The sequence below is a fragment of the Paroedura picta genome, chromosome 2, assembly GCF_049243985.1.
Source record: "Paroedura picta isolate Pp20150507F chromosome 2, Ppicta_v3.0, whole genome shotgun sequence".
Classification (NCBI taxonomy): domain Eukaryota; kingdom Metazoa; phylum Chordata; class Lepidosauria; order Squamata; family Gekkonidae; genus Paroedura; species Paroedura picta.
In genome coordinates, this window is record NC_135370.1 from 148,263,578 (window position 1) to 148,275,701 (window position 12,124).

Here is a 12,124-nt window from a genome sequence, read left to right on the forward strand (position 1 = left end):
CCCCTCCCCATTGCCCTGTGTTCTTATGGTCCCATACCAAACTGGACTCATGTCGACCCATAAACAAAGTTCTGAACATGGAACTGCCAGCAACCGTTGATCAACATGTGGTGGACACATGAACTTTATTACGACCCCTCAGCATGTTGACTGAATTGACTGAGCAGCATCTATGCACAAAGGAAGTGTCCACGTGCATATTACCTCTCTCTGACTCAGAAGGCTGCTTTCCACTCACAGGGATCAAGCGTCACATGGACACTTCCTCCATGAGCAGGTGCTGTGCTCACAAGCTGGTGAGCACCTGGAGTGGAGAAGGGGTCACAGCCAGCATTGTCTGCCTATTTGTCCAAGGCACAAAGGAGTCACATAAAGAGGTCTTGAGTAAGTCTGCCTGCAGACATAACTTGAGCCGTGATCCCTCTGTGAACATTTTCTACATACATATTGCACTTTTTAGAAATGATCTTGGGGAGGGGGACTAGTTCTTCTTGTTTCTTCCTGTTTGCTGCAGAAGATGGCCACACAGAGTGTTGCCTGACTGACCAGACTGATATCATAAGGTATATTCTATCTCCAATAGTGTCTTTGACTTTTGAAATGGTTAATTTTAGCTTTTTAAAAAAGGCACTGAACAACTGGGCAAGTGAATGTATCATCAGGCAGAGGGGGTTCCTTCCTTCCTTCCTTCCTTCCTTCCTAGGCATAGGAGGCAAGGGTATGACAAGTTTGAGTATAAGGGAGGAAGAATGTCTGTCCTGAGGTAACTGGATCTTTTTTTTTCCTCTTCATATTCTAGGACGTTACTGGGAAACTGTGGAAAGATTAAGAATAAATCAGTTCTATGGAGCCCCTACTGCTATTCGCCTGCTGCTAAGATATGGAGATGACTGGGTGAAGAAATATGACAGATCTTCCCTCAAGATCCTTGGATCAGGTGTGTACCAAGCCAGGCAACTGGTCTTGACTGGCGTATGTATGGCTAAGTCATATTACAGTCACCATTTACTCTGGGCCAGGAAATGGGATGGTGGATGCATCAGAACTACTAATATAGTACAACTTCATGGAGACCATGCAGAAGACTGAAAAGGCTAGGGAGCCACCTATTTTCCTATGAGGCCCTGCTCTAAGGCCTCAGGCTTTACGGGATGGTTGGTTTATATGTTGCTTGCCGTTTTTCTTCCTCCTCAGTGGGAGAACCTATCAACAAGGAGGCCTGGGAATGGTACTTCAATGTGGTTGGAGACGGACGGTGCCCTGTAGTGGATACCTGGTGGCAAACGGGTAGGAAAGCAAAAGTATTATTAAAGCCCTTACCCAAGCAATTCTCACTTAGGCAGGGACTACATACACAGTTCAGTAAGCCTGGTGGAGTGGTTAGGAGTGCGGACTTCTAATCTGGCATGCCGGGTTCGATTCTGCACTCCCCCACATGCAGCCAGCTGGGTGACCTTGGGCTCATCACGGCACTGATCAAGCTGTTCTGACTGAGCAGTAATATCAGGGCTCTCTCAGCCTCACCCACCTCACAGGGGGTCTGTTGTGGGGGGAGGAAGGGAAAATATGTTTGTGAGCTGCTTTGAGACTCCGTCTGGTAGGGAAAAGCAGCATATAAGAACCAGCTCTTCTCCTCAAACAATTGCTCAAAGAGACCCAATGGTGATAAAGTGATGAACACAGGTGTATCAAGAACAAGATGTGATTAGAATGTGTACCCCACATTCTTCTACATTTCAATGAATATCCAAGGCATGAGCACAGGAGAGGAATGTTTTCCCACAAATCAGAGATCGCCTAAAAGGGAAAGGTTTTAGAAGTATGAAACTCCTCTTGGCCAGCTTTTAAGGGTATTGCCAATTTTATTTTGTCTTATTTAGAGACAGGAGGCATCTGTATTGCACCTCGTCCTTCAAGCCCAGGAGCTGAGATCCTCCCAGCCATGGCCATGAGACCCTTGTTTGGCATCAGCCCATCCCTCATGGATGACAAGGTACAGTTTGTTTATTTGAGGATTTGTAAGCCACTTTTCAGCTCATGTGAATTTTTAAAATTGGAGAAAAATGTTAACAATCTCCCCTCCACACACCCAAACTAGTTGGAGCCACAAGTTGATATGTGACCCAGAACAGAATTGTGATAGAACAAAGCTGAAGTCTTCTTACCTAGGATTATATAAAGCAGCGTATACAAAGTCAAAATATTGGTAGATGTGGTTCAGGGTTATCTACTCTGTCTGGCAACAGCTATCTGTGGTCCCAGGCAGAGGAAGGTCTTTCCCAATGCCTATAAGCAGAGTTCGTTTAAATTCTGGTGCCAGGGGCTGAATATGAGCCCTTCAGTGTGCAAAGTATACACTCCCTCACTGAGCCATAAATTCAGGTGGGCAGCCGGGCTGATCTGGAGCAGCAGAACAAAATGTGATTCCAGTGGCACCTTTAAGACCAACTAAGTTTTATGCAGGGTGCAGGTGCTTATGTGCCACTGAACTCAAACTTCATTTCACTGAGCCATAGTGCCTCGTGATCAGATTTTTATTTCCTACATTCCAATTTCATTTTATTTACAGAATCTTTTCATCCTTATAAGGACCACCAAGGTGACTAACAATTTAAAACATACATGATAAAAACACCCTGCAAAACCGCTAAAATCAACCCCCGTTCCAAACACATCTCATTGAAATAATTTTTAACCCCCCTAAAATACATGCAAAGCACAGCTGAAATGCATTCTGTTAAAGATGCAGTGTTTCATATTATGCTTCTTCCCATGCTCCTGCTTTCTCTCTGTGAAGATAAACTAATCCCCTGTTACATTTCCCCCAATATTCCCCATAACTGTGGTAAGTGGATAGAAGTTAGGGCTGAACTGTGCCAGAGTAGCAGTTCTTTCAAACCACCTTCGGCTTTCTGATAAACAATCACTGGTCTCCAGTTTTATAGGGAAATCAGGTGTGACATAGGCTCAAAAAAAGTGGAGGAAAAGACACACAGACAGGCACACAAGCAAGTATAAATCAAGGGCATGTAAAGGAATGCAGAGTAAAAGGCAGATATGCAAAAGCCAGGGGCTTTTTGCACGGCTTCAAAATCGCACAATGGTTGCTAATTGGAAACGCTATTGATTTGCCTTAACGCACGACGTCGTAGACAATCTGCAACACTCCTGAAACCGATCAGCAAAAAGCGCTTCGTTGTAGCACTTTCAGGGGAATCTCAAAAAGTGGATTCACCCTCCGGAAAGCGCTACACTCTTGCAAACAATCTGTAACACTAGCGATAAAGACCTGTGCGTTACCATTGTTGCGGTTTCTTCAAAGTCCCTCCTCCTGAGCCTGTCCTCCAAACTTCCGTTGAAGTGATCGCCATTTTTTTTTCTCCGAGCGAGCGGGGATAAACGCACCAGCGAGCCTCTTTCTGTTTAGAGGCTTCCCTGGCTTCAGTCCTTTACCTTTAGTCACTAAGCACAAACCACATAAAAGCCCGTTCGCTGAAATAAAGTCCCTGTCCCTGGGAGACAGGATGCTGCCACCCCCCCCCCCACCCCCCTTGCTGGTGCCACTGTCCTGAGCTGAAGTGGTCCTCTGGGGACATTTAAAATGTTGCTTCCCACAGCTACTGTGAGCTGCAGGAAAGCATGTTGGGTCTGGGGAATTCAGACCTGACTCATCACAAAAGATAACATGTAATTTGGCTAGAAAGATTTTCAGAATTCAAATGAAATCCTTCTCTCAGCACAGAAGTGGAAAGGCTGTGTGGTGGGGAGTGAGAATAGGCTGCCACTAAGTTTCATAGACCATCTATCTAAGAAGTAATTGTCACTTTTAAAAGATCAAATGCATGTTGTGGTTTTTTGGGCAAGAGTGCCTTAGGCTGTGATCCTGTGTATACTTTCTTAGGAGTTATCCCCTTCCTTAAGAGTTATCTCGACCTAACACCAGAGTGAATTTGTTCAGGAGCGTTATCTTCAGCCTCATTGTGCAATTATTGATTCCTCCATCAGGGAAATGTCTTAAAACAGAACGATGTCTCTGGAGCTCTCTGCATCTCTCAGGCTTGGCCAGGTATGGCGAGGACCATTTACAATGACCACCAGAGATTTCTGGAGACCTACCTGATGCCTTATCCAGGTACAGCCTTGTGGGGGAAGGAAGGGCTGAGAACGGTGTGTTGCTATGGATGTGGGTTAGTAGGCAGAATTCTCCTGGCTGCATGTATGCAAGGGCTTGTGGAACCAGAACAAGGACTGAAATGCAGCTCATTATACTCAGTTACTTATTGTACAGCAGACCTGAGTCACTTACGTCCCTCCTCTTCCATGTGTGCCCAGAAAGGAAATCAATCTTTCTTTTCATTTGCCTCATTAGAAATTCAGGTGCTTGAGGCAATGACCTCCTCCTTCTGCAACTGCACAATGGGAAAGAGCTTTTTAGTTGTTTACACAGTTCCTTCCATGTGCACAGTGCTTGACAAACTACAAGGAGTTCACAATCTAAAATTATAAGTAGAAGGGGTTTGAAAGGGGAAAGAAACATGTGGGAAAGGGTCTATGTTTTGGTTTCTTATGCTTGGGCTTCCTTTAGTAGGGAAGGAGCACAAGTGAAGGCCCTCGCAGTAAGTTTTGAAAAGGAATTTGAAGGAAGAAAAATGTCACTGCACGAACATCCTGCGGGAAAGTTCCAGGCATAAAAGGCAGCTAGGGAGAGAGGGCCAGTGGGACACCCTCAAATGAATTAGGATGGCCAAGCTGGAAGAGTGAAGATATGACAGCAGGGAGTCAAGGAGGTATGCAGGGATGAGGAATTTGCATTGCATCTGGGAACAACAGGAAGTCTGGGCAGAGATTTAAGGAATACCCAGCTTGCTGGGGGTAAAACGGTCATGACTGGGGAAGGCACTGGCTAACCACCCCGTATTGAGTCTGCCATGAAAACGCTGGAGGGCGTCACCCCAAGGGTCAGACATGACTCGGTGCTTGCATAGGGGATACCTTTACCTTTACTGGTCAGAATAATAGGTGAATGATTTGAGTGGCAGAGTGAGATGAAGTTGAGGTTCAATGAAAGTAGGCCAAAGAGAGTTCATCTTCCTCAGTCATTACTATTTCTATTGGTACAGACAGAGGCCAGCAAACAGGAGGCAGTGAGCATACTATAATGTGCAAAGGGATGGCCTCTTTCCTTTATAAGGGGAAAATCATGGGTTGGCACGGAGTATTTTTACAATAGCTTCAGTTTATACCATTCGTTTAACGCAAGGGCTTAAAGATATTCTGCTTTCTGGGAACGTTTTCCAGTTGGCTTGGTTACGGAGGAAACATTTCGAGTCTGCCCTTTCATATCATAAAGGATTCTTGAGCATAGTTCATGTTGAGGACACTCACTTGGTCTAATTCCTGCATACAGCAGCCCAGGTGGTAATTTTGAGCTTGGACTTTCCTCCTTCAGATGGTTCAAGTGACTGAATGCTTATCTCCCTACAAAAAGACTGGCTGCGTCTTCTTCTTTGCGATATTCAAGTCCCCTGTTCCGCCCCTCTCTCACACCCAGCCTAACCAACCTCACAACCATGTTGTGAGCATACAATGGAGACAAAATCAATGTAAATTGCTTTGAGTCCATACTGGGGGGAATGGTGGGGTATCACTGAAGTAACTAAATCTGAACATACCTCATAGGGTTGTTGCGAAGATAAGGAGGCAGGGAGGCTGATGTTGTAAGTTGCTTTGAATCTCCACTGAAGATAAAGCAGGGAATAAATACAGAACAAACAAACCTTGGTTACACCAGAGAACAGACAACATCCTTCAGTCGCCTGTAGCTATGGATTGCAGGGGACGTTCTGTCTGAAGAGCTGGCTGTTTCTTATTTTTTTAACTATTGGACTTATAGAACTGATATACCACCCTCCAGGCCAGCCAACTCAGTGTAGTTCACATTAGAATGAAGCTTATCTCCGCTTTAAGGACCACTGACAAGCTTCTGAGGAATGATTCAAATGAGTAGCCGTGTTGGTCTGAAGTAGCACAATAAAATCAGAGTCCAGTAGCACCTTTAAGACCAACAAAGATTTATTCAAGGTGTGAGCTTTTGAGTGCAAGCCCTCTTCGTCAGACTAAGCCCTCTTCTTCAGACTCTGATTTTATTAAGCTTCTGAGGAATGCTGAAGTACCACAGAACCATTTCAAAACCAGCACAGTAAAACACTAAAATGCAGCTGTTGGTTTTCTGTAGGACACTTTTTCACTGGGGATGGAGCGTACCGGACAAGCAAAGGGTATTACCAGTTGACTGGCCGCCTGGATGACGTCATCAATATCAGCGGGCACAGACTGGGCACTGCTGAGATAGAAGATGTCGTGGTAAGGCTGGGAAGACCTATAGAATTCAGCACTTGACTCTGAACCTTCTATTATCATAGACGTCTCTGCAGAACCCCAGCCGTAGTCTAAGCAAATGGGCAGAATTTATGACTTGGTAGTTACTACTAACTGGGTTGGTGCCTATGCTGTCCTGAGTCACCGTTAATTCTCTCTTGGTGCTCCTTCTGTACTGATTTGGAAAAGCATAGCCTCAAAGCCACCAAGACATCATTTCAGATTTAGAAGTACATAAATGAACTCCTGAATTAAAAACAATGAGAGTGAATTCTGATTTGAGATTTTCACTTACAGAATTTTCTTGATGTGAAATTAGAATATTTTGAATGTAGAATATATAGGGCCGGAGAAATACAAAACTTCTCTCCCTCCAGAGGCAAAGTGTACCTTTGACACTTTTGCAGATATGAAAATTTACTTTAGTTAGTTCAGGGAGTCCTTGAGGTTATGCTACAAGGTTACAAATGTTGGGAAGGATCTGAAGGTTATCTTTTCAGGTAAGTTTTTGAGAGAGATGTCACAGTAGTGGGAACTAGCATGACAAAATATCACATTTTTTCTGCTTGCAATTATCCCCCATTGGCCCTTATTGCTTAGGTATCTTGCCTCTCATAAGCTATCTGGGTTGTGTAGCTTCAGATGTATAGCTTGGCCCACATAGTTGTCCTGTGGACACATAGGACATGTTTGGGTTCCAGTCTACCAGTATATTAATAGTATTTGTAAAAGAAGGGTTGAACTTTCAGGGCCTTTCTATTCTATTTCTTTTCTTTTGACTGCACCAAGGTCAGGGAGCTACAAGTTCATGCCAGCCTATCGGCATCTCTGGTATGAAACAACAAAACTGTTTGTGTTCCAGAATACTCATGGTGCTGTGGCAGAGTCAGCTGTGATTGGATGTCCTCATGAGATCAAAGGAGAAGGTGAGCCTGACTTTGATTGTACTCCTAAGCATATTTACCAGGGATAAGCCAGTAGAGCTCAAAGTGGACATATTTCTGAGTAAATATGCTTTAAGTTTCACTGTCTATTTTGTTAGGCTACTTCTTGTGGGCTCCACTGAGAATTGCAGTGTGAGAGCTATCCCGTGGAATATTGCAGACACGGAAGGGAAGGACCTAGTAATCCCATTCAGTTGGCAGGCTTTTTGGAATAGGAGTTGAAGTGAGTACCTGGTTATACCCATGAATAGTAGATGTTGAAGAAACTGGCTGCTTTAAGACAAACAGACATGGAAAAGGGTGAAGAGAGAAAGCCAGCTAGAAGGCAGCTCCATAAAACCCATTTTGAGTAAGGAAAACAACACTGTGTGCGTGTGGGTGAAGCCCCTTTTCTATTCCATGGCCTCAATCTAAACAGAGACTCTGAGGTGCTTGGGAACTTCACTTGCAGTAGCTGATCTGTTGGGTGTCTCCTCTTATTTTCACCATTCATGGCCAAGTGGGCACACTTGGTAGCAGTGACCATGTGCTTTTGGAATTTTGAATTGTGGGAAAGAGAAAACCTTTACGTAGTTGTATGTATAAACTGGACTTCAGGAAAGTTGATTTTCACAATTTTAAAGGTATGTTCCGTAGAGTCCCGTGGTCAGAAGGACTTAAAGAGATGCGAGTCCAAGAGGGCTGGGAGTTTCTTAAAAGTGAAATACTGAAGGCTCAATCACAAACAATTCCCTTGAGAAGAAAATTTGGAAGGAGCCTAAGGAAGCCAAGTTGGTTCCATAAGCAGTTGCCAAAAGATTTGACGAACGAAAAAGAGTCATTTAGGAAATGGAAGGAAGGCCTTATTACCAAGGATGAGTATAAACAAATAACCAATAATTGTAGGGGGAGTGTTAGAAAAGCTAAAGCTCAATATGAGCTTAGGCTAGCAAGAAATGCTAAACATAACAAAAAAGGCTTCTTTAGATATATTTAAAGCAAGAAAAAGAATAGGGACACCATAGGACCACTGTGAGGACAAGAAAGTGAAATTATAACAGATGATGAAGAGAGGGCTGTACTGCTTAACTCCTATTTCTTCCCAGTCTTCTCCTGTGAGGGAAATAGCGATCAATGTGGCAAAAATGTAACACAATATGGGGGACGGGAATGGTGGCCTAGGATCACTGTTGGAGCAGTACACAAACACCTAGTTTCTTTGAATGAAACAAAGTCTTCTGGGCCAGATGAACTGCATCCAAGGGTACTAAAAGAACTTGCAGATGTCATCTCTGAACCTCTGTCCATTATTTTTGACACTTCTTGGAGAACGGGTTAGGTGCCAGACTATTGGAGATGGGCAAATGTTGTTCCCATCTTCAAGAAAGGGAAAAAGGAGGATCTGGGTAATTATCGACCCGTCAGCTTGACATCTGTAGCTGGCAAAAGTTTGGAACAAATAATCAAACACTCGGTCCTTGAGCAGCTGGATCTGTGAGCTGTGATTTCTAAGACTCAGCATGGGTTTCGCAAGAACAAGTTATGTCAGACCAACTTTATCTCTTTTTTTGAGAAAGTGACTACCTTGCTGGACCAGGGGAATGCCCTGGACATAGTTTATCTGGATTTCAGTAAAGCTTTTGAAAAGGTTCCACATGATATTCTTGTTGACAAGTTGGTAAAATGCGGTATGGATCCTAATTCTGTCAGGTGGATCAATAACTGGTTGGCAAATCGTACCCAGAGGGTACTTGTTAATGGTTCAGCATCTTCTTGAAAAAGAGTGACAAGTGGAGTACCCCAAGGATCTGTCCTGGGCCCTGTGTTGTTCAACATATTTATAAATGATTTGGATGAGGGATTAGAGGGGATACTTATTAAATTTGCAGATGATACTAAACTGGGAGGGGTGGCAAACACAACTGAAGACAGCAACTGAATTCAGGATGATCTTGATAGGCTCGAGAAGTGGGCTAAACTGAATAAAATGAAGTTCAATAGGGACACATGTAAAGTTCTGCATTTAGGTAGAAAAAACCAAATACACCAATATAAGATGGGGGAGACTTGTCTTGGCAGTAGCATGTGCGAAAAGGATCTAGGAGTCTTAGTAGACCATACACTGAACATGAGTCAGCAGTGTGACTCAATGGCTAAGAAGGCAAATGGGATTTGGGGCTGTATCAAATGGAGTATCATGTCCAGATCATGGGAGGTGATGCTACCGCTGTACTCTGCTCTGGTTCAGCTTCATTTGGAGTACTGTGTTCAGTTTTGGGCACTCCCAGTTGAAGAGGGATGTTGACAAACTGGAACGTGTCCAGAAGAGGGCAACAAAGATGGTGAGGGGTTTGGGGACCAAGTCATATGAAGAAAGGTTGGGGGAGCTTGGTCTGTTTAGCCTAGAGAGCAGATGACTGAGAGGGGATCTGATAACCATCTTCGTATTTAAAAGGGTGCCATATTGAGGATGGAGCAGAATTGTTCTCTCTTGCCCCAGAGGGACAGACCAGAATGAATGGGATGAAATTAATTCAAAAGAAATCCCATTTAAACATCTGGAAGAAGTTCCTGACAGTTAGAGCGGTTTCTCAGTGGAACAGGCTTCCTCGGAGGTGGTGGGTTCTCCATCTTTGGAAATTTTTCAACAGAGGCTAGATAGCCATCTGACAGAGAGGCTTATTCTTTGAAGGCAAAGGGGTGTGTGTGGGGGGGTTACAGTAGATGAGCGATAGGGATGTGAGTGTCCTGCATAGTTCAGGGGGTTGGACTAGATGACCCATGAGATCCCTTCCAACTCTATTATTATATGATTCTATGTCCCTTAGTTTTATTTTTCGTTCTACATTGATTTTCCTCCCATCAGTACTGAATTCATCTTCTGGTCGCTGTTTCCTCAGATTTTCAGAGAGTGCTTTTGTGCCAAATTTCCCCTTGTTTCACTTCCAAGCTGAAGGTAATTCTAAAGCATGTAGATTCCCTCAGATCCCCCTTCTGCTGCTCCTCTTAGGTCTCTTCTCTACCTACATCAAGGTTGTTCTGCCCAATCTACACCTTCTGTCATCCTTCCCCTTTCATGTACAAGTTCCACTGATTACTTTTCCCCTTGTTTAAATTTTTTCCATTTATTTAACAAGCAGCATTAGTCTATAGATATGAGACTATCGCTAGTCCCAGATCACTGAATTAAAAAAATAAAATAAAATGATGGGGGGGGAGTTTAAAAGAAGCTACATGAGATTGTGTAAATGTTAAAAACCCTTGGATTCCACCTCTACACATGTCACAAGTAACGTTTCTATTCTGGTTTAGAAAAATGTGTGTTTTTTAGTTGTAGCTGCAGAATAAATACAGCAGATAAAAAAGAATGGTGTGTAAGGCAGGCAAGGAATCCAAAGTCAAGCTTAAAGGCTTCCTGCTCAGAAAATCTGCAGTAAGCTGTGCATGTGTAATAGACCTATGTCTGAAGAAAATGAGAGCAATTTGAAACCAACTTCTTAAAAGAAATAAAATGCTTAAGCTTGGAGTAATACTTATTCATGTGGAAAGTACCATAGAGGCTGCCCATGCAGGGCCTCCGAGTAGTTCAAAACAATTTTAACAAATGCGAGTTGCTTGGGAAGGGGGGCTTTTGGAAGAGCTATGCCTATTTCTTATTTACTGGCAGATGAAAACTTCTGATAAAATCTGATGTCTTCCCTGCATGGGAAGCAGGCTTCTGTGTCAGGTAACCATGGAAGTAGCCCTTAATTTCCACGCAAGAGAGTTGTGAACAGGGACATAGCAATTGGTCTCTCCTATAACATTCTTCATGTCCAGTTGTCCATTTGGTTCCTGGCTTCTTTTCTGCAGGAGCCTACGCATTCATTGTTCTGAAGAAAGGCTCTGTCCTGTCGCAAGAAAGCATAACTTCTGAACTTCGGGAGCTGATCTCCAAAAGGATAGCAAAATATGCTGTCCCTGAATATGTCCAGGTAACAATCTGCAGAACTTTTCTCCTTTCACTGCATCTTTTTAGCATATCATTAGACAGTGGCTAAGGTAAAAAGACCCAGACCTTTTCAGATAAATACAGACTTATGGACAAAAGTACATTAGCAAAAATGGTTCAAAGAGGAACTGCAGCTCAGTGGTATATATGTCGTTTACTTGGATTTTAGTAAAGCTTTTGACAAGGTTCCCCATGATGTTCTGATGGATAAGTTGAAGGACTGCAATCTGGATTTTCAGATCGTTAGGTGGATAGGGAATTGGTTAGAGAACCGCACTGAAAGAGTTGTTGTCAATGGTGTATCATCAGACTGGAGAGAGGTGAGTAGCGGGGTACCTCAGGGCTCGGTGCTTGGCCCGGTACTTTTAAACATATTTATCAATGATCTAGATGAGGGGGTGGAGGGACTACTCATCAAGTTTGCAGATGACACCAAATTGGGAGGACTGGCAAATACTCCAAAAGATAGAGACAGAGTTCAACAAGATCTGAACACAATGGAAAAATGGGCAAATGAGAACAAGATGCAATTTAATAAAGATAAGTGTAAAGTTCTGCATCTGGGTCAGAAAAATGAAAACATGCCTACTGGATGGGGGATACGCTTCTAGGGCAGAGTCTGCACTTACTTTTTTTATTCCATTGTCAATCCTGTTGAATTCAGATCGCTTTGAACTCAGGTCTTCCTCTTCCCCCCCCCTCCTCATTGAAACAGGAAAGTCTTCTGCATGTGGTTAGGGTAGTTCAGAAGGGGGGGGAGCCAAGCCTTTTTCTTTCTTTTCTTGAGGGGAGGGGGGAGAAGAGCCAGGCAGGGAGCCTCTTTCTTTTCTTG

At 43.6% G+C, this 12,124-nt stretch overlaps 1 protein-coding gene across 3 annotated transcripts in view; it reads left to right on the forward strand.

Annotated features, from left to right (window-relative positions):
- The window catches only part of LOC143830560 (acetyl-coenzyme A synthetase 2-like, mitochondrial), a 38,799-nt gene that overhangs the window by 20,249 nt on the left and 6,426 nt on the right, over positions 1–12,124 (forward strand). For all 3 annotated transcript variants that reach the window (XM_077323225.1, XM_077323226.1, XM_077323227.1), the window contains 7 exons: positions 800–937; positions 1,195–1,287; positions 1,881–1,993; positions 4,006–4,132; positions 6,236–6,363; positions 7,241–7,304; positions 11,154–11,275. In XM_077323225.1, coding sequence (XP_077179340.1) covers positions 800–937; positions 1,195–1,287; positions 1,881–1,993; positions 4,006–4,132; positions 6,236–6,363; positions 7,241–7,304; positions 11,154–11,275 — 785 coding nt within the window. The remainder of the gene's footprint in view (positions 1–799; positions 938–1,194; positions 1,288–1,880; positions 1,994–4,005; positions 4,133–6,235; positions 6,364–7,240; positions 7,305–11,153; positions 11,276–12,124) is intronic.